The 27,136-nt window shown below is 46.2% G+C and overlaps 1 protein-coding gene across 3 annotated transcripts in view; it reads right to left on the reverse strand.

Moving 5' to 3' along the window:
• Positions 1–3,656: 3,656 nt before the first annotated feature.
• Positions 3,657–27,136, reverse strand: part of LOC104568994 (proline-rich protein 5) — a 68,232-nt gene continuing 44,752 nt past the window's right edge. For all 3 annotated transcript variants that reach the window (XM_088531728.1, XM_088531726.1, XM_088531727.1), the window contains exons 8-9: positions 7,076–7,214; positions 3,657–4,287 (exon numbers count right to left, since the gene is read on the reverse strand). In XM_088531728.1, coding sequence (XP_088387854.1) covers positions 3,737–4,287; positions 7,076–7,214 — 690 coding nt within the window. In that variant the 3' untranslated portion in view covers positions 3,657–3,736. The remainder of the gene's footprint in view (positions 4,288–7,075; positions 7,215–27,136) is intronic.

A 27,136-nucleotide genomic window follows, 5' to 3' on the forward strand; every position in this document is an offset into this window, starting at 1 on the left:
CAAAGAGTCCTCCAGTTATAAAACAAGAACTTTATTCTCCTAGAGGGCTTGGTGCTGAGGATTTATGAATTATTAAAGGAGCTTCATATGTTGTTTGCAGCATCACCACCTCCACTGCTATCTGAGGGTTTTTCCTCAAACTTTTGAAACTCGGGGAGAGTTTTTCAGTGACGGCTCTTAATCCCATGGCAGAGCAGAGCTCAGGAACATGAAGGAGATGAAAGCCTAGAAGGGAGGAAAAGAACTCTAACCAGCAACAGAAAGTCTCTTAAAAAAAAAAAATAGGAAGAGTGCCAGTTCGTGCCACCACCTCCTCATTCCGCCAAGGGCCAGGCCCTTTGGCTTTCCCAGGTGGCAGCACACGGGGATTTTTGCACAGCAACGTGTTTTTGTGTTGTCACTTTTCAGTCTCCCTTGCAACCATGTCATGCAGAGCAAGAAGTCGCAAGTTTGCAGAGCCCATGCTTGGAGCACAGCCCCGAGCAGAGCCCCCGAGCCACAGCGGGCGCATATTTTGGACCCGAATTTTAGCAAGGGCCCAGATGTTTTACTATTCTTGCCCATATATAAGTTCCCAAGCTCCAACAGCTCATAGTTCTGCCAGCAGCCTACCAGAGCAGTTGGTACCAGCAAGCACATTTGTCTAGTGACAACAGCGATCAGAAAAGCTTGCCAGGAACTAATTGAATAATGGGAAATCATTTCCCCCATTTTCAAGCAAAACGATCCCTGTTTGGGTAGCGTGATTTGCAACCAATTATTCTGCTAGCGCTGATTGTACTTCGGGGAGCTCTTGTGTTTCTCTGCAGTGCTTAGCAGCTGCTCACAGGGTTAGTGTCGCTACTCCTTTTGCTTGTGGAGTTCATCCTGCAGCGCTGACAGCAAGAACAGTGCCAGCAGGTGCGCAGTATACCCCTCACAGGGCTTGGAAACCCATCCCAACCAGGGAGGGGCAGCAAACACCTTATTTGGGAATTGGGATCCCCAATTCTGAAGTATCTCAGTTTATGCTAGCATGGGGAGGAAGGGCTTACAGGGAATGCTCCTGTAGAGCCTTGAAGCCGAGCGGCGCTGCTCCACCGAGATGCCACCATGGAGCAGCACTCGAGAGCTGAAAGCCTCAAGTTTATAAATGCACAGGGCCTGTGTCATAACCTGCCCCACTGCCCAGTCCAGAGTGCATGCCCTGCACACCCATATATAACCGAAGCCACGGGTGCACCCCTCAGATCCAAAGCAGACCTGCCGGGAGGCTCAAAGCACAGTGCTGGGACGCAGCTCCACTGCAGCTTTTGCTGGGAACCAGGAGCACTGCCACTCCTTGGGGAATGGAGCGGAGGAAGAGCTTCAGCTTTGAGGACACAGGTGGCACTCATAGGAACTAGCCAAATTGCAACACCCAGATTGTCACCTTGCAGTCATATCCACCTACATATTTTGATATAAACTTGAAGCAGAGATAGAAAGCCACCCGATCACCACTGCAGGAGGGGACTTCTCTTTGACTTCAGGTTTTCAGACTCTTCCTGGCAGAACTACTGGGTTTATAATGTTTTCTCTAACTAACAAACAGGCCTTAGATGCAGCTGGAGCTGCTCTGCTCAGCATGGGTTTGCGCCTTCTTCAGTAACTACACCAGTAGAAAAGCCTTTGCATAGCAGATTAAAGCAGACTTCTGTATCCACCACATATGCTTGTGGAGAGCCAAACTAAGCTCAGTTTGCTCTGAACAACTGCCACAGCCTATTCCATTTTAGCATCATCAGGTTAATTCACTGCAACTCCAGGAAACCCAGATCCTTACCGTTCCAGAGGGGATAAGTAAGAGCCTCTTCCTTCTAACGCAGCAGAGCTGCAGAACACACACTCCACCAGCCAGAGGTGACTCACAAGACACTGGAGCTCAGTTCCCTTAACTACTGCTTCCACTCTGTCACAGATGGTAGTCACAGCTTTTGGGGCTGGGCCTTGGTCTTTTCCCCTTATCTCTTCCCTCTTGCCCAAAACGTTGTCCTGAGTCTGTATACGTCTGCCCAAGTCTGTATAGGTGTGCTGTTAATAAAAGCTAGCCTATGGTCTTTCTGCTGCTAGAACAAGCAAGGTTGCAGATACTCAATTTTTCTGACCTAAGAATAGGGAAGTGCTCACATCCTGCTCAAGGAGGCATGTTCTGGTTTGCTAGGTTTGTGGCTGTTGAGGCATAGAACTTACTTATTTGTGTTACTTATTCTTGGAGAAAAAGGAACTTTTAAGCCTGACCTCAGTGCCTACCTGCAGGGGCAGTTGAACACAGCAGACACGAAGCAGCACAATTGGCACCTAACCTTGGCCTCCTTCTTGCAGTTCCTTCCTCAGCTGAGTTTCTCAAATCTCTGTATTAAGGGGAGCCTGCCCATCCATTAGGAACCTGAAAACTCCAGCAGAGAGGCAGGAAGGCATGCAGAGACTGAGCTAATGGTTTCCAGAAGATCAAGCGATGAGGCCAACAGATATTAAGTATCAAAAGCCAGGCCTTGAGTCTGGAAATGCAGTCAAAGCTTGTGGAAGTTTGGTGAATGTCGGGGTGGTGCAGAGCTAGCCTGGGAGATGTCGGAGCACCCGCACCAAAGCCCTCGACGCTGCCTGCCGGGCTGCTGAGCGGTGCCACGAGCGCTCCCTCCACCCAGGCAGCGCCCTGCAACAGGCCGTGTGCGATTGGTCTTCATTTCCTGTAAAAGCCTCAGGTAAAAAATAATCAAAATAGTAATCAATATTTGCAGTTCCAGTCAGCATCACGTGTATCAATCCCCTGTACAACCACTGGCACGGATGCTCTAGCTTGTTGCTGCTAGGGACAGTCAAAGGGCTGAGAGTGCTCCGGATCAGAACTACGAGGCTTGTACTCCCCAAGTAGCAGTACAGAATTTACAGTATTCCCGTAAGAACATATATATATATATATAATGAAGATTTCGCCAAGAGCGCATGTTTTTATTTACTGAGGAAACGTAACCTGACTTGTGCTGGGGGTTCTCCACGCAGCAGACACTCCAGGAGTGGGCAGTGTGCAGATGTTAAGTAAGTAAGTACAACAAGGGCGAATTAACATGGTCTTAAGAGCCAGTTTGCAGACAACTCCCTCACAGGCACAAGGCACTGGCTGTGAAACAGAACATTAAACACGGGCCTTCACATGGCATCAGGTAGCACATTTCTGTTTATTTGCCTTTTTCAAGGATTCTAATCATCGCTGGAGTGCATACAAGATGTACAGTAAAAGATTAAAAGACTTCTTTATCATTGTTTTCGGTGCCATGAAGGGCCACAAACTTGGCTTTTTTATTTTTTATTTTTAAAGGATATGTTTCTGTGCTCTGGCTGAGATGTCACAGTCCAGAGAACAACCTGAACTTTTAAGCAGGTAAAAGTGAACCTATTTGGTAGGCTCTATTACCGAGCAAACACTGCCAGTAGAGCAATATGCCAGACATTTTTCAGTTTGTGAATCCCCACATTTAGAAAAACAGTAAGAAATCAGACTGCAGGGCGGGTGGGTACGGAGGTGCCTGGGGTTTTTCTCCCATGTTCCCACCTGTTGTCCTCTCCTCTGGGTGTGTATTTCAGTGCAGCGGTGATGACCTGCAACGGATTGGCTGGGCCTAGGCATACACAGCTCGCCCAGAGTCTGACTCCTCGCATTAGTAACTTCCATATATTATATATTAATACCCGAGATCTGTTGTCCCCCATGTCACCTTCACATGATGCTCTGTCTGTTCACGTCCACATTATAGGCTGACGAACTGGAACAGCCTCGGCCAAAATCTATGAAAATACCTTCAGAATCAGAGTCGATAGACTCCAAAATCTGATCCACTATATTCTCAGGGCTGGAAGAAGGAACTGGAATCAAGGCAGGGTCCCTGTCCAGCTCAAAAGACCTATGTGGGTCATCCATAGAGTGAAACAGTCCTTTCTGTTGCTCAGCTGTGTTGAGTTTGCTAGAACATTGCACTGAACCAGCACTGGCCCTTTCCTGGTCTCCTGAGAGCGAGTTCTTTGTGGCCGTCATGGAGCTCTTGGAACCGCTGTCCATGATAGTGGTGAGATTGGAGTATCCCTGGAGCTCCAGGCAGGAGGTCATCTCAGACACAGAGTGCCTCCGGATGCCCGTGCCGTTGGCAGCTATGGCCTCGGTCTCGTACTCAGCTACCGGTGTCAAGAGCGGGTTGTTGTAGCTTTTCGATCTCACCACGGGGTTCTTGGCAAGGATGTCACCCGACTTGGAGCGCCTGAAGTACCGCTTCTCTGGGAACAGACAAAGGCTCAGATTAGTATCTACTACACGTGCCACTTTTATGGTATCACAAACTATAGGTGTTTAAAAAGAAGAGTCAATGGCCTAATGACCGCAAGTCTTTCTTAAATGACGGAAATTTTTAAAAATACCTCTGCCTGGCTTTAACTACCCACGGGACTCAGTTTTTCTAGACTCCTTTACTGAATTAAAGGCTATTTAAAAAAAAATAACATCTAAGATTCTGTTATATGAGTTCAGCAGCTGCAGTGAAAAATTCTGTAGGTCACTTGAGTTGCAAATACTTTCATTAAGAAACAACAGAATGGGAAATCTGCCCTTAATTATTTTTGCTTGTAAAAGTTATCACTAATTTCTAGTAGTTGAGAGGTGTCTGAAAGCTAACTTTGCACTAGGTCTGAAGGAATCAAGCTATATTTCACTTTACCCCTATTTGTGCTTTCAAAACCTCATTTCTTTCCATTAAACCAAAACTGTTTTGAAGAGAGTGTGCTACCAATCCCTACACAAAAGCAAGGAACCAACCACTCACCTCCGGAAAATCAGGCCCCTTCAAATCTGGGGCACAAAGAGTGAGGCAGGCAGTTCTTACTGATCACTTTTGAGAAGCTTAAATTCAAAGCACTGCTCAGAGGCCACGCAAGCAAACGCACCATGATCATTCTGCGGCGTGAGCTGGGTTGCAGTGTCCCCAGCGACAGTTTTGGGCAACAAACCTGCACTCATTCCCACAGAAATGTTATTAATGCTGCTTTTGGCCAAGCGAGTTCTTTCCAAACACTGAGCAGTAGATGGCAGCACTTCAGCATGGAGATCCTCTGAGAGTACTTGGGACTGCAGTGTTCTCATGGAGCTCCATCAGAATGAGAATCTTTCTAACTGGTGGAGAGATTTCGTTGCTAAGACTCACTTGTATTGGGAAAAGACAATGATCTTGTTGGTGTGACTGATCTCCCTTTTGAGGCTTTCTCCTTGCTGCTGTCACTTTGCCGTCTCCACGAAGGGACATGGCTGGGGAAGGGAACTGAGAGACAGTCTGGAAGGTGACCACAGCCACTGGATGTAAACTGTCCGCTTTAAAATATGATACAGATATCGGTATCTCCTCCAGCCCATACAGTTTCCTTTAGAAATGCCCTTCTCTTCTAAAGTTATACAGACCTGTTTACCTGGGCAGAAATGACAGTTATATGCTGCACTTAACACTGCCTTTTGCAGATGTTTTTCCTCAACACTAAAAATTGAGGGAGCCAGTTCACTTCCAGACCTTGTCCTTGTTGATCTGGCATTCAGAGAAGTTTTCTTGGTGCAACTCTGCTAGACTTGCTTTCGCTTTTTGGTCACGTCAAGGTCGGGCTGGAAGAGAAGGCCAGGTGTGCTAGCCAGATGGAGAATAAAAGGGGGCAGCAGTCCCACAAAAAATATTGTTTTAAATCCTACTACCAAATAGCAGGACAGAACTCGATGTGTTAATTTAAAAGTACAGGGACTTTTGTGCTCAAATCCCTTGGATCCAACCAACCTCATCTTCTGCAATTGCAAGGAACATTTATTCTCTATAGTGAAACCTATTTCACTGGAATTTTATTAGACTTTAAGTACTTTTTTTTTTTTTTGGTCCTCACATACAAAAGCTTGTACTCAGAAAACATCAACTTGGGAATATATTTAAAGGCCTGCGTTCCTTTAATGGCAAGTGACAAATACAAAGTAGTAATTTTGAGCCACTTTCCATAAATAACTGGCCTGGATTTATTCATGTAAAACTGATTTGTTTCTTAAATGCCTATTGCATCGCAACCATTTTTCCCATTGAGCTTCAGGGGAAAATCAACTACCTTATTGACCATTCCTGACAAGCAAACAGATTAAATTGACTGCATAGAAAACGCACAATTTAACCCATTTGCTCCTCTGCTTTCTCATTCAAGCAGGCTATTGCTGCATTTACATATAAATCTTTGAGTGCAATTTACCACATTTCCCTTTTGATTTGCACTGCTAGTATTTCCCTTGCACTTTCATCAGATCGAATTAATAAACGGGCTTTTCAAAAGACCCTCATCCTAAGGCCTAATCTTGCCTTCACAGGAGTCACTGAACACTTCGGTGCTCAGGACATCACAGACAATAAACTGGAAGGGACTCATCAAGGTCACCTCGTCAGCCCTCCACCACAAGGCAGGACCACGTGTACCCACTCTGCTCCTTATGGGTGCTTATGGGACATGTATATAGGTCCTCTAGTAATGGATATTATTCCTCCAGGCTCCAAAACCAGTTTATTCCAGCGCCCAACCGAGGTGACACCAGGAAGTTTCCCTTCCATGGCATCCAAACTTGCCTTGCTATGTGGGATCCGTTCTGTTTTGCTTCTCTGCAGCTGCACAGAGATTTCCTTTTTACCTTCCCATCTGCAAAAAGCTTTTGCGTGTTTGCAGGCTTAGCACTTACTCTTCTCGGGGCAAAATTCTCTTTCTGGCTTTAAACCACTTTGCACTGTCTTTGTGCACTGGGGAACAGACACTGCTCACTGCTCTAGAAATTTGGCCAACCTTCTTAATCGAAGGTACAGTGGAAAACTGAGATACACCTCAGATTCATGGATTTAAAGTAATAAGAACTGCTACCATGATGTGCTTTCCTCCTGCTCAGCCTCCTTTGGGCCTGGCCACACTGTATCAGCACAGGTGGTCTTCTCTTGGGAGGACTGTGTGTGGGGTAGCCTTTCGGGGAAGCGCTCTGTGCTCTGTCAGATAAAGCCACGATTATTCTTACCCAAAATACAAGAAGCGTGTGTGAAGGGTCCATCACTGGAATACAGACCGTATGTGCCCAGGTAAGGAGAAACAACTTTCTGGATCAGGGATTCCAGTTTCAAATAATCCTCAGTCACACCTTTCGACTCGTGAACCCCCTGAAAGACAGAAAATACCCCAGGTGAATCCTGTCTCCTCGAGCCACACGTTTTCTTTGCTCATGGGCGTGCAGCGACAGCAAATCTCTTCATTACAGCTGATTCCTCCTCCTGTAAAGCCAAGGGATGTGAGTCCAGCTGGAGAGATCCCCACGCAGGAACTCCATAAATGCTCAGAAAGGGACAGTATCTACTTCCAGGGGTTTAAAAAGCTGCATCCATGGGCAATGCAGGATTAACTCTGTGAAGATCAATTAAAAATCTCACTGGGCTTTTTGGCTATCATAAACCCGCACGGACTACATGAAGGAAAGATGGAGCAGCCCCGGGTGCTGCACCAGAGGCTGGTACCACAAGGTGACACTGCCATCAAAGCAATGCCACCAGGATTAAGGAAAAGATAAATGCAGGACTCTAAAATACCTCTTCCAAGATATTTTCAATAAAATATACTTCTGTTGAAATATGAATAAGTATAAATACATATTTACACTGAAGGGCTTTCACACCTCCTTGGCACTTGTTATCCAGGCAAAAATCACATTAAAACCACTCATGGTAAGATTCACCCATAGCAAAAGCTTTTGCCATCAGCACTTAACTATCCCATTCCATCCAGGAGCAGACTTAAAAGTCTGGGCACTTGCCAGGTAGCTGCTGTGAGCTGGAGTCTCTCTTCACTTACTGGTGCCTGGTCAGAGTCCTTTCGACTCACATGAAGGATTTCCCTTGTTCCCCAAAGCACATGCACATTTCAGTGTGGCTCTGCACAGCTGTAGGATATATATTTTGACATATCTTTTTGTAAAGTTAAGACTATAAATGTCAAACTCGGTGGGAATCCAGCAGAATTACAGATTTAAGAGTGTTAAAAGCCCAATCAACACATTGCTATCAAAGAAGCAAGGCAGAACTGTGTGGATCACATGAGTAAAACTGCAACACATGCTTCATTATGTGAAAGGATCCTGATGTCCAAATGCATCTGCTGCTTGGTATGCTTCCCTAAAAAGTGTCTACAAAAAAATAATATTGGCCTGAGTATTTGAGTATATGAGTTTCTGAGCGACGTGTTTTGCCTCTGGGCCGCGGTGCTTGGCTGACTGACACGGCTGGCCACATTTATGCTCCTCCACTTAATAGCAGTTTGTGCATGAAAAGTAATAAATAATGGCTAGCCAAGCAGAAACAGAAGCTTCATGAGTGGGTTTTAAATAATGAATAACAATCTTTGGAAATGTGCTAAGTCCTGTCAGGCTTCACAAATACAAACCGGAAAGCAAGGGCTTATGCTGAAAGCTTGCAAGCACCATGGTAGCTGCAGAATGATCCCATGCTATTCAATGAATTAAAAACAGATAAAAATAACCTAGAAATAACTCAGGAGGCTTGGCGAAGGTGTGCCTATTATTTTAAACTAATTTCTGGCAAGTTAACGATCATATCAAATTCAGAACCAGTAACGAAGACTGACATCTCAGGCCATCAGTTGCCTCCGCACCCAGCTTCCTAGATATGATATACAGAGCTAGTGGCAAAGGTGTTCAGTACTGCTCATGGCCAGAATATGGGCTAAGGCTCTATTTCTTTTTCTGATGTTTAAGCATCTTAGCTGCTCCCCTTCAAGCCACAAAATACCATTTTTACAGTGTAAAACCTCCTCCTGTGACCCAGACAGCCTTCATTCGGATCCCTCCGTCCAGCAGTCATTCACGGGAGGCTTTCAAAACACACTGAAAAGCCAGAAAACTCCCGGCTTCCACCAGAGCGGCGACGGCTTCTTTTCCGCTCCTCGTCTTGGCATCCACCTGCAGGATCCTTCCTGCATTAACCACCGTGCACTAAAAGCACTAAAGCAGTGCATGGGGCAGCCCACCTTGAACAGTGCCCTACAACAAGTTGCAGGGCCCAAAGTGCATGTGTAACATGGAGCCGCTTCTGCATTTCTCTCTGCTGTGTTATTCGGAGACAAACCTTTCCCTCCAGAAGAAGGGAAAGCCTTAAAAGCTGATATGGGTCAAGGAGGGCAAGGAGTTTTGGTGGGAAGGGTATGTGTATCTATATATACCCATAATAAATATGTATTTTTAAATGCATCCTTTCCCAAATATTTAAGTAATTATGCTTAAACGTTAGATGAAAGCCAATTTGTGATTTTTATCCACATCATAGTGGTTTCTGAGAAACTAACGGCAGCATTTAGAATTCACCAATATAAAAAGGTTTATTTATCTTGCTATTTTGACAGCTCTTGGTTCTTGTACTTACTGCTTGATATCTTATTTGTTTGGTATGTCAAAATATAGCAGTAAAGCAAAAGTCAGATGGAGCAGGCTAGCTGCTTAGCTTACAGGAAGCCATGTCATCATCTGGAGAAAAAGAATGAAAACTTGGAGCACTAGCAGTAAAACAGAGGCTATACCCTTATCTTTAGCACAAAATATGCTCTGCAGACATGCAAAAACTCACTCTAAAATATTACCGTGACCATCTATGAACCCAATTTCATTTTAGCAGGAGTTTCCTGTTTCCTTCAGTGTGTTAAATATCTCTATTAAATGCCTTTCATAGGCTGTCTCTGACCCATTCATCTCTCAACTGAAGGCCAAAGTAGTTCAATATCGAACAGCAGCAAGAGCCTAAGCACTTCTGGAGGAGAGTAACTTCAGATCAAGTCCTGATTTTTGTTTGAAATGCAGCAGTCACCTCACGATATTTGGAAGGTTAATAATGTAACATATCTGGCGACAGGAGTCTGCCATATCCCCATCATCCTTCAAGACACTGATAGTGACAATTTGAGTCCTGAAGCTGTCACATCCTTGCAAATGGAAAGGGTCTGTACTCAGCATCAAGAAAAGAGATAAATATTTCAGAATATAACACAGCACCCAGGCTGCTTACTTCATCACTTCCGATTAAATCATTTGGAAAAAGAGAACTGCATGTCGCAGTTTGAAAGTGTTAAAAGGATCCAATGCACCACTACTTTTGACATACAGACCCATAAACCTTCCCAAAAGGGTCATATGCACTGAAGATTGCATGTTACTGAGTGAGGTGTTACTGTCCTCTCCACTGGAAGGTAACTGCATAATCCCTACCACTACACTGGGAGCAAGACTCACGAGTCAGAGCGTCCCAGGCAGCCCGGGTGCACTGACCTGCATCTACCCTGGCCGAGTGTTTAAATGACACAAGGACTTTATGCGAAATCAAAAGGGAAAGGATGGGTGATAGTTCTTCTTTTGGCCCTGCACATCCAGAAGAATAGCAAGGGATTTAGTGAACCATGGAAGCCCACAGGCTCCTTTTAAAATTTACAGCAATTCTCTGTGCTCCTAAAATGGATGCTGAAGAATCCCTCCCAAATGTAGCCTTCAAACCTGCCTCAGATTAATGTTTACAGATGTAACTTTCTGCATGGCTCACATGCTCTGCCCTTACTGGGGGGGCATTTAGTCAGACATTGCTGCATCTTTATTCATCACAATAATTGAAATCCTTTCCTTTTTGCTTACACGCATACTTAAAATATAACCTGACAGCAGGAGCACTTCCAGAATGAAAGCACTATAGAAATACGTAAGTCCTCAGCAAACATCCCAATGACTATAGAGCTACTGTGTCATTTTCAGCCCATCAGGGAGGTGTTCAGGCTGTCTCAGAAATTAATCATCCACTTTCCACCTCGTGTTGGCCACTTAGCTTCCTCAGGCTCCTGTAACAAAACCCAGACATGAAGCAATCTGAAAAAAAAAAAAGAAAGAGAGAAAGAAAGAAAGACACAGCCCTGGCGAGCTGCTTAGGCTGCTGCTAGTCTGGTATGTCTCTAATATGTCTCTAATATTAGAGAGCCAGACTGAAACAGGACCCAGAGGTCTGGGCTTCCCGTGTTCCCGTAAGCAGATGCAGAACATCTTGTGGGAAAGGCCTGGCTAGTGAAAGCTGCGATGGTTCAGAAAGGGGGGAGGTTCTGTGCCGTGCGCTGCTTATGCCTCTCACTTCTCACCCCACAAGTGGATGCAAAGCAGGCACAAGGGAAAGAAAGGCTTCCCCTAGCTTCACTGAAATCTTGGGAGGTTGGTGGTTTACTTCGGGGAAGTATGACTTACCCTACAATTCTTGCAATGCATCACCCTCTTGATGGCAGAAAAGAGAATCCAGCATATAAATCACAATTTCTGGAGAGAAAAAGGTTAGAGCTAAAGCTGTCCTGTCCCCTGAGAATCAGGCACATCTGAAGAGGATGTCTCACTCAGGCCAAGCTGCTGGAAATAAACTCAGCTGCTGGCTGTTCTTTTTGCTATCTGCTTCTCTTGGGTGCTTCAAGCTATTCCACTGCAGGGTCTCAGCTGGATCTCCACATAGACACAGCTCTTGTATATCTGATTTCTTTTGTTTTAACTCTTCACCTCCCTCCACTTCTCGCCCTTGCCATCTGCTCTGCCCCAGTACCCCACATCAGTCTTGGGCTCCCGGAGTCTCTTTTAGGCCGTATGCAAACCCCAGGCCATCCTCTGAGCTCTTCTGCTGAGCCTCCCCACATTCGTCTTTACTGGAGGCTGCTTCACTTATGGACAACTGGAAGTTGCCCCAGGCAGCTCATTTGTGTCTGAAATACTTACTCCTCACTCATTTTTTGTGTGTGAAAAAAAGCATAAACCACTATTAAATACCAAACTACTGCTGAGTGCTGAACAATAACTTCATGTTTTTTCTCACTATTTATGAAAAGGTCGCAGGTCCTTTAAAGTTTTCAATTCTGACTTGTAACATCCACCACTAGTAAGATCCAGAGAAGGTCATCTCAGTCAGATGCCTTTCACTTCCCTCTTTACTGAGAGAATAATAAAAGCTATCCACATAATAAACTGTACTTGCACCTCTAAAAAAGGAGCCTGGGTCTGCTGGGCCTCCATTCCTGCCTCCCAGCGAAGGCCTGGAGCTACAGCCTGCTGACATGGTCCTGCCCAGGTGCTGCATGAAAGGAAAGTCACTGAAGGAAGTGTTTACGGCTGAGACACGTCCTGGGCTTGAGAGCTGCCCTGTATTAACCACACTGGAAAACAGTTGAGAAATGTTACTATTTTTTTTTTTTTTTTGCTTGAAGGCAGCAGATTCCTCAGAGGAAGGACAAATGCTTTAAGAAATGCATTGCTTTCCTTAACTCGTGGCAGAGCATGGGTCAGTATGACAGAGACACACACTCACTGCTGCTACTCTGGCCAATACTGGATATTAATAGTTGCTCAACTACCCACAGGAAAACCTGAAATTAAAAGTCACAAGACACAAGGCAGACAGCCAATGGATCTACAGTGAAAAGACATGTCATTTGGACACCACTGCTGGCAAGGACTCGGTAGGGGTGTGCAGATGCTGCGCGCAGGCTGGTGACCACAGGAACAGCAAGGTCTGCCTCGCAGTCCAGCCCAGGAGAGCCTTGCTCGCAGGAGACGGGCTGCACGGTGCCCTCGCGGGCCAGGATTAACCAGTACCTCGCACTGAGTCATGTCCCGCCTTGCAAAACCTGAGCAGCACAGCAGCACTCGCCATGTGGTGCAGGCATGGAATTAGCAGGAGCAAGAAGCAGAGACCAATGGGCCACTGGTTCTCTCTGTTGGTGGCAGCTGTGGTGGAGCAAAGGCTCCCCAGTAAAGGACAGGCTGCATTTTGCATTGGAATCTGCATCCCTCCTATGCACACATTTAATATCCTGCAGCTTTTCCATCTTGGATGTGTTACAGCATCATTCAATTGCTAGTGATCACTGCAATACAACAAAGCTCCAACACAAAATCAGGATGCCCTGAGCGCATGAACACGTTGGGCCCCCTCGCTGGCATTTGCCCACTGGGGAATCCAACCTGCAAAGCCTATAGAGAAGCTATAATATAGTATTATACAACTGGAGCTTTCTCCACTGAATTTTGGGGCAGCATCTGGCCTTTGTTTATGCACGGGGTCATCGGATTGAGAACTGATTCTTCTCAGCTTTTGCAATCGTCACAGCAAGGAAAATACAGCACATAAAATCAGTCACAGAGCATTGTCGGGGGTCACTCTCACGCCAAGTGCCAGGGCCCTCTCCACAAGCCAGAGCAAACAACACCTCCACACAAAGTGAAGTCAACTCCCCCCGCTGTTGTCTGTAGCAGGGCTTTATACCGGTGCAGGTGGGCATGCGCTGAGGAGCAGCACTCATTGGCTACAGGCTCCCAGCTGATTGGTTCTCCTCCAGGTGTTCGGTTGCTAGGCGTCGGTCCAGTTCCCCACAAACTCCACTTTCCTATATATTCTTACTAAGGCCCCAACATCTCCCCCTCTTTTTTCCAAAAAGGAAAAATTAGCAATAAACATTGCAACATTTACAAAAAACAAATTAACATAGCTGTAATCCTCAGCATTTCCCCTCTTTTTACAAAAAACAAAAATTGGCAATATCATGCATCAAATTATTACGAACAAAAACAAAGTAACATAGTTGCAAGCATAAATATAACCATTCTGGTTACGCATAAGTGTAACAATTTCTATAATTCATGGTCCATTAATTGTTTCTGTCCTTTCGCAACCACGGTCGTACCCACTTGGCTGGTACCCAGGTCGCTCCGTCTCTTCCAAGTATGCACGCATATCCTCGTCCCCATGTAACTAGCTCAACTGGACCTTCCCAGATCTGTTTCTGTGGACAAAAGACTTCCACCTGTACTTTCTTTCCCGAAAGGTCAGCTGAATTTTTTGAAAAATGAGTGAAAATGGGTACGTTATCATCATTTCTAGGGTTGAGCCAATTCAAAACGTAGCATGCTTTACTTGTTAACTCATAGGGACCCATCTCCCCCTCTTTTTTCAAAGCAGACAATAATTGTTTTAAATTTCGATGGTGTCGCTCAATGATGGCCTGACCACCCGAATTATACGGGATACCCATCTGATGGGTTATTCCCCATTGCTGAAAAAAGTTTTTACAGATGTTGCTCTTATACGCCGGTGCATTATCTGTTTTTATGATGTCCGGTTTCCCTAAAACAGCAATTACCTGAGCCCAGTGTTTGCAGGCTGACTTAGCGTTTGTAGAAGTGGCTGGGGTCGCCCAGAGAGCCTTTGAGCAGGTATCCACCGTAACATGTAGATATTTTAGTCGGCCAAAGGGAGTGAATTCCGTAACATCTGTTTGCCATATCTGCCTCGGTTGTAGTCCTCTTGGATTGGTACCCATTTCCTGTAAAGGGGTCAGTCTTGCGCAATCCGGACAGGCAGCAATGATAGCACGAGCTGCCGCTCGGGAAATTTTAAATTCACGTTGCAACGCTCGAGCAGATTGATGAAAGAATGAATGAGACGTTGATGCCTGTTGTTCCGCCGAACAAGAAATACCCGCTGCTGACACGGCACTGTCTATGACTGCATTACCTTCTGTTAAAGGGCCCGGTAATGCAGTATGACTACGAATATGCGATACCCAAAAGGCCTGCTTTCTTTGTTGAATGATGTTCCATAGCTGAACGAACAAAGCTTGAAGATTATGGTTATTTACGTGTCCTATAATTGCCCTATGAATTCTTTGAACGATGCCTACTACATATAGAGAGTCAATAACTATATTCATGGGCCGATCATGAAAAGTTAGAAATGCCCAAATTACTGCTTTTAATTCTAGAACCTGCACGGATGCAGTTTCCCGTCGAATCTGAGTTTTCCAACGATCTGACTCCCGGAAAGCGTACCCATATTTCCCGGTTTTGCTGCTAGCATCTGTGAATACAGTAATCGCGTTCGATAATGGTTTTAAACTCTGGATTTCTCGTTCTTCCAGCTCCAAAGAGGTGTGGAAGAGAGGATGCTTGGGATAATGATTGTCCACTTTAACGCCCTGAATAGCTAGAGCAAATTCTGCACTTTTTAAACACCATTCTTCAACTAACTCCAGAGTCTTTAGAGGCAGGATAATACTATCAGGCTCTCTGCCGGCAATTGTTCGTACGCGTTGCCGGGCTTTCAAAATTCCCATTCCAATTGCTTCATGCCTTTGAGTTAGGGTACGTCGCAAGTGGCTTGGGAGAAAAACCCATTCCAGTACAAACAGGATTCCTTTTTCATCTATCTGGGCGATAATTATCGCCACCTCCCTTTCCCGATTATAGACCACCAGGGATATTGGTAACCTTTCCTGGAACCTGTAGGCCGCTGTTTCTGCTATCTTTTCCTCGATTCGTTCTAAGGCTGCGACAGCCTTTGGGGTTAAGCTCCGCTTTTCTGCAGGCCCTTTAGCTCCCCTAAGCAGTTGAAGCAACGGTTCCATTTCCGCATTTGTAATGCCGCAAAAATTTCTAATCCATTGGATGTCTCCTACCAATTTTTGTACACAGTTAACGGTGTCAATTTTCGTCTGCAATTTAAGCTTCTGGGGTCTAATTCTGGCTTCTGTGATGACCATACCCAGATAATTCCAAGGAGCTTGCCTTTGAATCTTTTCAGGGGCAATGACCAGGCCAAATTCCTTTAGACAGTTAATTAGCTCCTCTTCCTGCTCAGCTGGCAAAACTTCAGGGCTTGCTATTAAAATGTCATCCATATAGTGGTATGTGATCAAGTCGGGGTGCTTTTCCCTCCAGGGTTTTAGGGCCAAACTCACAAACCATTGACAGATGGTTGGTGAATTTTTCATTCCTTGGGGAAGAACTACCCATTGGTATCGCTCCGATGGGCCTTCCCTGTTAATTGTAGGCACCGTAAATGCAAATTTTTCACTGTCTTCTGGGTCAAGCGGTATATTAAAGAAGCAATCTTTTAGATCGATTACCAGCAAACTCCATGCCTGTGGGAGCATAACAGGTGAGGGCAACCCTGGTTGTAGAGCTCCCATGTTTTCCATACATGCATTAACGGCTCTGAGATCCTGTAACAGCCTCCACTTTCCAGATTTTTTCCTGATGGTGAAAATAGGAGTGTTCCAGGGACTCGTTGACGGCTTAATATGACCCTGATCTAACTGTTCTTTAACTAATTCCCTTAGATGATGCAGCTTTTCCTCCGGTAGCAGCCATTGGTCCACCCATACAGGGTCCTTTGTAATCCATTTTAGCTTTAAAGTAGGGCGGAAGCTGCCCCCAATGGCCGCTAGGGAAAATGTGACTGCAAAGTGACACCCCACTGGGCTAAAACATCCCTGCCCAGCAACCACAGTGAGGTACACATCACATACGGTTTTACCTTGGCCCTGTTTCCTTCGTCATCTATAACAGTCACGAAATATTGACTAACCTGCGTAGGAGATTGCCCCCCGATCCCTGTCACAGGGGTATCAATCTCCTGCAGATCCCATTGTGGTGGCCATGCGAATTTAGGGATGATAGTAATGTCAGAACCGGTATCCAGCATCATGGCCACATTGGTAAGACGAGTGCCATCTGGTCCTTCCATGCTCACAATTTTTGTCGGCCGCTGAGCAGTTATCTTTTCGCAGAAAGCAACCTGAGGGGGTCCGGAAGATCCAAAGCCCTTATTTCCCCGTCGGGCCTTTCCAGGATTGGGGATTGCAGCTCGAAAAGGTATCAGTTGAGCTATCCTGCTCAATGCCGGAATAGTGATGGGAGGATTAAATATTTTCACCATTATGCCAATATTGCCGGAATAATCAGCATCAATGCACCCTGGTAACACAAAAATACCCATTTTTGAGGCTGATGAACGGCCAATTATCAGAGCGGATAGGCCCTTCCCCAAAGGACCAGTGCATGTTGATTCTAAAATATGCACGTCAGAATCTCTAATCACTGTGGATTTTGCCACATAGAGGTCGACTCCTGCACTTCCTCGGGTTGCGGCAGAGAGTTCGTGGAGGCAGCCATTGTCTGGGGATACTTGTTCGCCGCGTCCCTCACAACGCGGCGACTCCCGTTTCCCTGTATCGGCGTGCCATTCTTGCGGAACCGTGATCGGCACTCCGCTGCCTTATGCCCGAACCTTTGACATCTCGTACAGGTCCCATTAAATCCTCTCGGGGCCGTACCTTCCATCCTGAATCTGTTGGGACACTTCCTCCTCATGTGTCCTAATCGACCACATAGGAAACATGTCCCATGGAATCTCTTGTCTTCCTTTCTAGACAGTCTTTCTCCTTTAATTGCTGCGGCCAAAGCCGCACCATGTATTTTTGCTTTTTGTTCTTCCTCCATCAATGGCGCTCGGGCACAGGTCTCTATCATTTGGACAATTGAAGCTCCTGGTGGCAAAGTAGCTAACAGTTGCTTGCAAGTTTGGTTTGCGTTCTGAACTGCTAGATCCTTTGCCAATATTGCTTTCATTTCCGCAGGCACATTAGGTGCCATATCCAAGGCTTCCTTCAGTCGATCAACAAAGTTGAAAAAAGACTCGTTCGGCTTTTGTGTTATTTTGGTGTATGGCAACTGTGGCGTTCCTATTTGTGGTAGTGCAAGAAAAGTGGCTAGCGCTGCATTTTTTGATTGCTGTAGTATCCTGGGGTGGAGCGCTGCCTGGGCCTCAGTTGCCCGGTAACGCCCATTGCCCATCAGTTGATCAAGGGTGGCAACCCTTAATGGATCGTCCATACTGCGATTTAGATTCTCCAACTGTTTTTCCTCTAATCTTTCCTGCCATTTTGCTAACCAAAGCATATAGGCGGTAGAGGAAAGCAGGAGCTCCATTATCACTCTGCTATCCGCAGGTACCATATGGGAATATTTAAACAGGGCGGAGACCTGATTTCTCACCAACTTATTGTCGTGCCCATACTGCATTACTGTTTTTTGTATGCCTTGAACAAATTTCCAATCGAGAGGTTCCCACCTGGGGCCCTGGGCTCCCGTTACTACAGGAGCTGCTAGTGGTGTAAATACAAATTCTCCTTGTAACTGAGCATTCTCTATGAGCCCTTTATACCGTGCTCCCGCATTAAATGTTGGATTAACAGGTGGCATTTCCTCATCGTTACTTCCACCTGCAGTGGAAGTGGCTGGGAGCTCCGGCAACAATCCTTCTTCAGCTGGGTCACTTGCTCCAGCTGCTTTCTTTTGAATCTTAGGGGCATCTTTTCGTGCCTCCCACTGCTCTAATTGTTTGTCTACATTTTCCAACCCTTCGACTATAGCCCTATGGGCAGCCTTATAGGCTGCCTTCACATCTCTGGCCTTGGACCCACCGTCTAGTCGCCGCATTTGTTCTAATAATTCTGTCATTTTCTCTGCCTGTCCCCGAAGTTCTTGTCGCATTTTTTGAACCACGGCATTATCATCGTCCGATCCATCTGGGATCGGTACTTTAACTGGGTCCACTTCCATTTCGGGTGCTGTGGGGGTTGGTCGCTTTTCCCCCTCCCATTCAGGCGCTGTGGGAGGCGGTCGCTTTTCCCATTCGGGTGCTGTGGGGGGCGGTCGCTCCTCCCCCTCCCACGGGGGGAGATACTCATCCACTCCCCCCCATACTTCTTGTTCGGCCAAAGTTACCGGACATGCCTGTTTAGGTGAGGTTACCTTTCTCTTATTATCTATTTTCTTACACTGAATTGGCTCAGTATTGTTAGTACATGCAGAACTTTCAGACCCGTTTTCCTTTTCTTCTCCATGGAGCGCTTCCCAAAACGCAATAGCAACTAACCGCTCAAACATAGGCCATATTAGACGAAATGTCTTTGTGAGGCGCCACGCTTCCTCCGAGCCTAATTGTACACCGTCCCATAGTTCTCTTCCTACTCGCTCCCATGATTCAAATTTATATGCTTGGGAAGCTTCTTCTATGATTTTTCTCTTCTTACAAAATAGTAATAAATCAGTTAGCTCGGTTTTCGAGACCTCAATCTTAGTTTTTTGAGCAAGCCTTACGAAGCGTTCAACAGTATCATGTTCCATTGCTGTTGCAGCAACTTCCACTCTAGATGCGCCAATTCCCATTCTGACTCACCAGGTCGTGGTCACAATCCGCTTTTCTCCAGTAAGATCCCTCGCGTTCTCGCACGATCACGTCGGGGTCACCAGATGTCGGGGGTCACTCTCACGCCAAGTGCCAGGGCCCTCTCCACAAGCCAGAGCAAACAACACCTCCACACAAAGTGAAGTCAACTCCCCCCGCTGTTGTCTGTAGCAGGGCTTTATACCGGTGCAGGTGGGCATGCGCTGAGGAGCAGCACTCATTGGCTACAGGCTCCCAGCTGATTGGTTCTCCTCCAGGTGTTCGGTTGCTAGGCGTCGGTCCAGTTCCCCACAAACTCCACTTTCCTATATATTCTTACTAAGGCCCCAACAGAGCATAAGGCCAAAAGTTCACAAAATTCAACATTTTGTCACTAATGCTGATAAGTAGGGGAAGTGCATGGAAAATAAAAAAGAAGAAATAGGGCATACACAGTGTGGGATTTCTTCTAAAATACTGTGCCTGCTTCTGACAACAGCAGTGCAAAAACTTGCTGCATGAGAGTCTGCAATAGCCCTTAAGCACAAACAATCTGTGCTAGAAATGATTTAACCGCAGGGATGGAGATGGTCAGTAACTGACAGCATTACCAGTTTCCAGAATTAATTTAACCACAAAGATGGAGGGGGAGAAAATCAACCAGATTACTAGTTTCTAGAGATAAAAAGAACAGCTTAGCTCCTGAATCCCCGTGAACAGGAAAGAGGATGGATTTAAGGACTTTCCTTCTGCACTTGCATCTTTGCTACTTAAGAGTTGATGCTGACCTCGCTCATCCTACGGAGGAGGATGGGGCTGCTGGCACTAATTCTGCAGCCTCTCTCCGAAGGCACCGGGCTTCAGGGAGATGGCAGTGACTCTTAGGATGCGGGAAGAAGCTGGAAGGAAAGAGTTTCTCCTGAGAAAAAAACACAGCCCAGTGGAGGATAGTGATCCATGAGGGCCCATGCTCAGCAAGCCTCTAAGACTGTGCCCTCGTCTGTTTGCAGCCAGACATGCAGCGTAGTTGGCAGCGGGGTGATGGGTTTATGCTTGGACTCAATTATCCTGAAGGCCTTTTCCAACCATAATGATTCTGTGATTCTTTATCTGGTACACAGAGCAAATGTGCAAAACAGCACTTACGGGGCAGGTAATTACTGTAGATGGGAATAACCCCAGTTGTGTTAATGAAGATACCCACCTGCTGAAGCCTATTTCCATACGGGCTACATGTCCATTTTTTGCATGTGTTAAAGGCTTCTGCAGCCAGACGTTTCATGGCTATATCCCTATGAGCCCCTGGCAGTGTTGCCTCCCATCACCTTAGCCTAAACCCAGCACGTTGGCAAAGCCTAGCATTTATGAAGGGTTAAACCATGCCTGGTCCCATCTCTAGCCATCTCCTTTCCCACAGCACCAGCACTCACGGGAGGGAGAGGTGGGGAGTTTGTATGGCAGCACTGACGGAAGTCAGCACTTCGCATCCCTGCGACTGCCGCAGAAATAAAGATATTGTCACAGCTGCTTTAATCTTCAGCAAGTGCCAAGTCATGTCAGTGTCAGCAGGAGAAGCAGCTCTGTCTCCCTCTTCTTTTCACTGGTGACACTGAGATGGAGACAAAAGATAAGGAAGACAAAACACCCAGTCCCAGCTTGCATTAGTTTGGTGAGAGTTTTTCAGAATGGCTTGGCTGCAGAAAGAGAGCAAGAGGGTTTTTCTCCTGGGACAGGATTAAACACTAGGGAAAGAAAAGCCTTCCTCTTACCTGCAGAAATTCAATATGTGATTTTTCTTTAAGCTATTATTATAAGCTATATATACAGGATTGCAAAAGACAAGGCAGAAGACAAAGATGGAAGATAAGGAAAAGATATGAAATGATTGAAAATATATGATTTGGCAATTTGAATATGCTGGTTGGGCTCCTGCAGAAGCTCAATAGCTGGACAGCTGATAAAGACCCAGTGTGGGGTCTTTCACAACCAAGAAATTCACCTTTTAGGGCTTTAATAAACATTCATTCTTCAGCATCCTCCTTGCTGCTTCATCTTCTATGAGGAACTGAGCCAACTGGGGCAGATCAACATGCAGTGGGAATCCGTGCAGCAGGAATGGACACTCTGAGCTGCCTCTGTTGAAGGCAAGGTCCCACTACTGACATGGAAACAATGGGATCCTGGGGTGCATTAAGAAGAGCATCTCCAGCAGGTCGAGGGAGGTGATCCTGCCCCTCTACTCAGCCTGGGTGAGGCCACATCTGGAGCACTGTGTCCAGTTCTGGGCTCCACAGTATAAGAGGGATGTGGAGCAGCTGGAGAGAGTCCAGCACAGGGCTTCAAGTATGATCAGGGGCCTGGAACATCTGCCCTGTGAGGAGAGGCTGAGGGAGCTGGGCCTGTTCAGCCTGGAGAAGAGAAGGCTGAGAGGAGACCTGATCAGTGTCTCTAAGTACCTCAAGGGAGGCAGTGAGGAGGATGGTGCTGGCCTCTTTTCAGTGGTGGCCACCGACAGAACTAGAGGTAATGGCCACAAACTGAAACACCAAAAGTTCCACAGGAATTTTTTCTTTTTTAAGGATTTTTTTTTTTAATGGAGAGGGTGACAGAGCCCTGGAACAGACTGCCCAGAGAGGTTGTGGAGTCTCCTTCTCTGGAGATCTTCAAAACCCGCTTGGATGCAGTCCTGTTCCACGTGCTCTAGGTGAGCGTGTGTAGGGGGGTTGCACTAGATGACCTCTAGAGGTCCCTTCCAACCTTAAGCATTCTATGATTCTATGATTCTTCCAAGCTGACCCATCCTTAACGTAATTTAGATATCAACACGGATGCCTCTGCAGAGCAAAACTTCTACTTGTTTTCACTTTAAATGTGAAGAACACTGTTAAATATACAACCATTCTCGAGAACTTTTGAGACAAAACTATCCGCCTAATTCCTCCTCTAGGTTTAACAGAGCTGCATGAGCTTTATACTGCCTAAACATGTGACCTCGTGTGATTCAGACAGGTCAAAAATGGAAATACCCCACTGTTTCTTCAAAGGCTTCCTTCTCTTCAGCTGAACAATAAAATCATGATAAGGGCTCATGAATGATACAGGAAGAACGAGGCATTTATCTTTTCCCTGGAGTTCAACAGGCCACCCACAGTAAGGACACAAAGATCATGTTACCCTTAGCCTCTAAAAGACACTTGGGTGACTAAAACCATCAATGTATTTATTTGCCATAAAATCACACTCACTAGCAGATAATGACTTAAATAAGGAACGTAATCTGCATCCTGTCCAGTCACATGATTAACTATTTGCCTTTTAATTGCTGGTAATTATCGGGTAGGGGCAAGTTAATGAATTTCACGGTAAGTGTTGCATATCACTGTGCCATATAGTTGTTGTTCCTGCAGCTACAAGAGAGCGAAGGGTAAGGACATGAAATTGCCAGCAAGTGCCCATTAACCTCATCCATCCAACGTGGAAGAAACGATGACTCCTGAGAGATGCACTCAAGTCCCTTCTCCTTGCAACTGTCTCAGAGAACAGGCAACTACGGAGGAGGCAAGGAGGAACAAGGACCAGTTCCTCTAGGAGCTCAGAATTCTCATTGGTGCCATGCAGCAGGGGTGGCTTCTCCCTTTGTGCTCATCCGTGTGGCCTCCAAGCCACATCCCACACCAGTTTAGCTGGGGAAAAGAAGATGCTGAAGTGGGGATAGCAGCAGCAGAATGGGACCGGAGGAGCTTGGGGACTGGGCTAGGTGCATCTTGTTCATCTTTTACCACTCTTTTGTTTCTCAGTGCCTCTTCTGGGGAAAAGCCATAGAATAGGAAATTTTATGTAATTCTTCATAATCAAGCTGCTGGCTTAAATGGAAACATCTTCCTCTAATAATGTTCTACAGCACAGTTAGGAGAAAGAAACCCAAATCCAAAAACCCAGGATTTACATCATTTTTGATGAAAACAAACAGCTGTCAGAGTCACTTCTAAGTCCTTTCTACAGAAAATCATCCACAGTCTGGGGACACCTCTCATGGCCGGAGAGAGCTGGAGGACCCTTGGTCAGTGCCGGCACCAGGGTGGTGCTGGGCCTGGACCCAGCTTGGGGACATTACCCAAGGCAGGAGAGGGGACACTGAGACCAGAGAGAGCTGCCCGTGAGGACTGGCTTCCTGCCACCCTCCGCGGGACCGCTGAGCTTGCAGCTACCCCAGGGTTTCTGCTTGCTGGCCAGAGGGAGAGCAAAATGGGCAGATGGAGGAGATCTCCTTTCAAAGAAGGATGGGAGAAGGTGAAGGTGCCTCTGGCATCTCCTGGTGGGAACTGCTCTGCCTGCCCTGTGCCCTGCTGGGAAGGTTGGGTTTGTCAGGCTAGGGACACCCAGGGAAAAGCAGTAATATTCACTCTGTCAAGACCAGAAGGCCGATTAGATAAATTGTGCTTAGGCCTCTGATTCAGAATTAGAGTTAATTTAAACTTACTTCTCTTCTTAGTCCTTTAATTCTTAAGATGAGTGTCCATATAGGGCTTTAATGAGGCTTAATTAATCTTCTTTGAAAGGTAGCTTGGATTAAATTTCTTGTGTTCCCTCAGTAGAGCATCCGCATATTAAAGCACTCTGCCCCAAAGGATCTGTGCACCATGGGAATACTTCCTCTTCAGAGGTTTTCAAGGGTCCAATTTTCTATACTATCTTTTATGCCAGTTTTAGTTTACAGACCAAAATGCATCCACAAAGGACATCTGTGCAGCCTAATGCAATTAGTTAGAAACCTTCTCCCTCTTTCCTGGTGTAATTGTAAGCTCTGTAGAGACACTGTAATTCACACTAAGACTAGCTTGATTGATTTAGCTCTTTTTTATTTCCACCAGTGATTTAGCTCTTTTTTATTTCCGCCAGTTAAGGATCTCTCCCACCTATAAACTTGCACAGGTTTTAATAGCCCAGGTTTGCCAACGGAAGCAAATTTCAGGGTGGAGGGCATATGTTTTTGTAAGGACAATTTGGTTGAGTCCAGGTTGTACATGCACCTACCTGACTTCATCTGGAACAACTCTCGGGCTGCAGTGATGAGCAGGGTCTGCACCCTGGGTGCGTTTGAGTTACTGCCAAAAAGGCCCCTGGCAGGTTGCCTACCAGCAGCCCTGCTTGCTGCCCCTATCGCTGCACCTCCAGAAAACAAGAGTTGTGGCCAACCCTGAAATAAGAACACGTGGACCAGAGCTAGGAGCATTAGGGGTAAAAAAACAAAACGCTTCTGAAGTGGTTTCCCCCCTTGGCTGTAACCTACTTGCGAACAGGATGGACCACGTGTGGAAGGGGCCACCCACGGCCCGAGTCGCATCCGCGCCGCTCATGCCAGCGCGCACTCCCCATGCGCGGCGCGAGCACCGCTCCGGGTCTGCTCGAGCCGTCTGCCAGGGCCGACCTGGCTCCACCCGGGCACGGGGAGCAGCAGCGCCGCAGGGGGTGTCAGGATCCCCCCTGCTTTCTCCCCGTGGCACGCAGGCTGCTGCCACCGTGGTGGCTTTGAGGCCTCCGGTCGGTTCTCGGCTCGTCGCAACGGCACATCCCAGCCTGCCTGAGGTCACATCCCAGGGCCCAGGTGAAGCAATCGCAGCATTTGGTCCTAATTCCATGCTGAAACGATTCTCAGCACCAGAAAACTGGCACAATAATAAAAAGCAGAGGAAGAAAAGCAAATATGAAAAGTACTCCTCGCTAGGAAAAAAAAAGGTCACATTTCTCTTCCAAGAGGCTCTTTTCCTTCAAAAAATGAATGCTCGGCCTTGTTAAGAGTCACGGCAATAAGAATTCATTCCAGGGTAATAAACTTGTGTGAATTTATGCAAGCTGCTCTTACTGATAGAGACAACCAGTAAGACAGAGTAAGATATAAGCTATTGCTTAGAAGCAAGCATCTTTTTCACACCCAGAATATTCTGAAATTAAATCTCAAAGCTCAGATTCTCAGTTTTGTGTATATCAGTACCAGCTAATAGAGCCTCACCACATGTCAGGCACCAGCCTGGCTGTAATAGACCTTACATGTCTCCTGATTTATCTATATGGGGTTAATGCACCCAGCACATCTGTTTGAAAGGAAGGAGAAAAATATGTTTTTCCATAATCCAGGGTAAACACTGGCTTTGCACAAAGTGACTTATATTTATATAGGGAGTATGATATAGCTATTTTTAGGTTTCCAATTTTGCACGTCTTATAAAACCAGGGATTAAAAATGTAAAGACAAAACGAAAAACCTGCTGAAATCTCACGCACACACCACTTGGCCCAAACCACGCGCTGGGTTCAAGGGTCTTCATAAGGCTACATCAGAAAAGCAGTCGCCCAATCTGAAGTCCTCTGGCCATAGAGAAGTGGCCTCATTTGACGTGCTTTGCAGCGCTACACGGAAAATCTGCTTTTCTGTAGCAAGAGCCCCGTGGTCTCCTGATAGCAAAAGACATTTTGTTTTTAACCATCGAGCTGTCTTTGGTTGGCTGTGCGGCTGCTGGGGTGGAAAAACAGCACTCTTTGTACTTGCTTACAGCTCTTGAAATGTGCTTTTCCGCCCCTTTAAAGTGTGAGGAGTCATGCATGCACTTAGGAACATCTAGAGATAACAGATAGGTCCCACTGGGCAATTCTCTGAATTTTTTTTTTGTCTCCCTTTACAAGGAGAGACAACAGGCATGGGAACTCAGATGAAGCTCAGAGAAGCCAAAAAGGAAACCACAGGTTTTATTTTTCTCTTCAGAGCTGGTGTTTAGTGAGGCCTCATTCCTCAGCATGACAGAGACTCTGCTGTGCTTTTCTCTGCTTCTCAAATGCCTCGGGTCACCCGGAGAGATTCTGTGAACTCCAATAATCCTGATGTCAACCCAGAGATGTAGATAAACACTCTTTTATTCTCCTGTCCCAACTTTCTCAGACCTCAAGAAAGATACCTGCAGATAAGATGTTCCCATCTCAGTGGCAAAGGGCTTCTTTCACAATATGTGATTTGGGAAATTAGTCAGATTTTGTTTACCCTCTGGTGGTAGTTTTGCTCTCTTTGGTTCACAGAACACAAGGGAGAAAATTTCTTTCTAAACTCTAATTTTATTTATTCTTCTTCCTCCTGCTTCCTAATTCCAGCCAAAGGGAAAGGTCACAGAGGAGAGACTGCTGACAGAACAGAACATACATGTGAGCTCCCGCATATATTTTGGTGCTGAAAAGAAGTTTTAGTTCTTCTTTTACCTGTCTCATTCATAACCCTGCAAGTCACACGAGCATTCCGCAGGCACCTGAGCATCCCATACTGTCTATAAGCAACCACGTAGGACAAACATTTCAGTCAGGTGGCAACAGAAAGCTTGAGCTTTCTGGCTAACCTCCCCCTGACTTTACGTGCAGAGAGATATTGCTCCTTCCCTCCACTCTGGGGCAGCGCTTTGCTGCTGGTAGCCCACCTGGTCACAGCCAGAGCAGGTTATATCCCTGGGGAGATACAGAAGTGGACCTACCAGCCTGGAGAAGCTGAGTGCACTAATTAACTGGAGGAATAATTTCTGATCCTTTAAGTGGAGGGTATCTTACAACACAGCTTCAGCTACACAGTTAGCTACTACAATAGCTGTGATAGCTTTGCTGCAGAAATGAAGGTTCTTCTTTCCTTTAGAGAGGGAAGATATGAGTTCTTCCTGCTCGGCTTGTTTTATCTTTGATGTCTTAAGCACAAAGAAGCAGAGGAATCTGGCTCTATGGGCAAACCCTGAGGTACTGAGGTACGTCAGGTTGGTGATCCTTCTGTCCCAGCTGTATTGCCGTATGCCATGTCCTGGGCAAGGGTCCTGCATACTTGGCAAGCACGCTTCCAGCAAGCAGTGTACAGAGGAGAGAACGAAAGATATGATGCAAAGAAGGAAAAATTGTCACCCAGACAAACTAAGTTTGGGGATCAACTTTGCTCCAGGCTCTGTTTTATTCTGAGCTCTTTAACAGGGGCTCTTTTATTTTCCTTG

Source organism: Tinamus guttatus, unplaced genomic scaffold (assembly GCF_059628265.1).
Source record: "Tinamus guttatus ecotype Peru unplaced genomic scaffold, ASM5962826v1 Tinamus_guttatus_pri_ptg000427l, whole genome shotgun sequence".
Lineage (NCBI taxonomy): Eukaryota > Metazoa > Chordata > Aves > Tinamiformes > Tinamidae > Tinamus > Tinamus guttatus.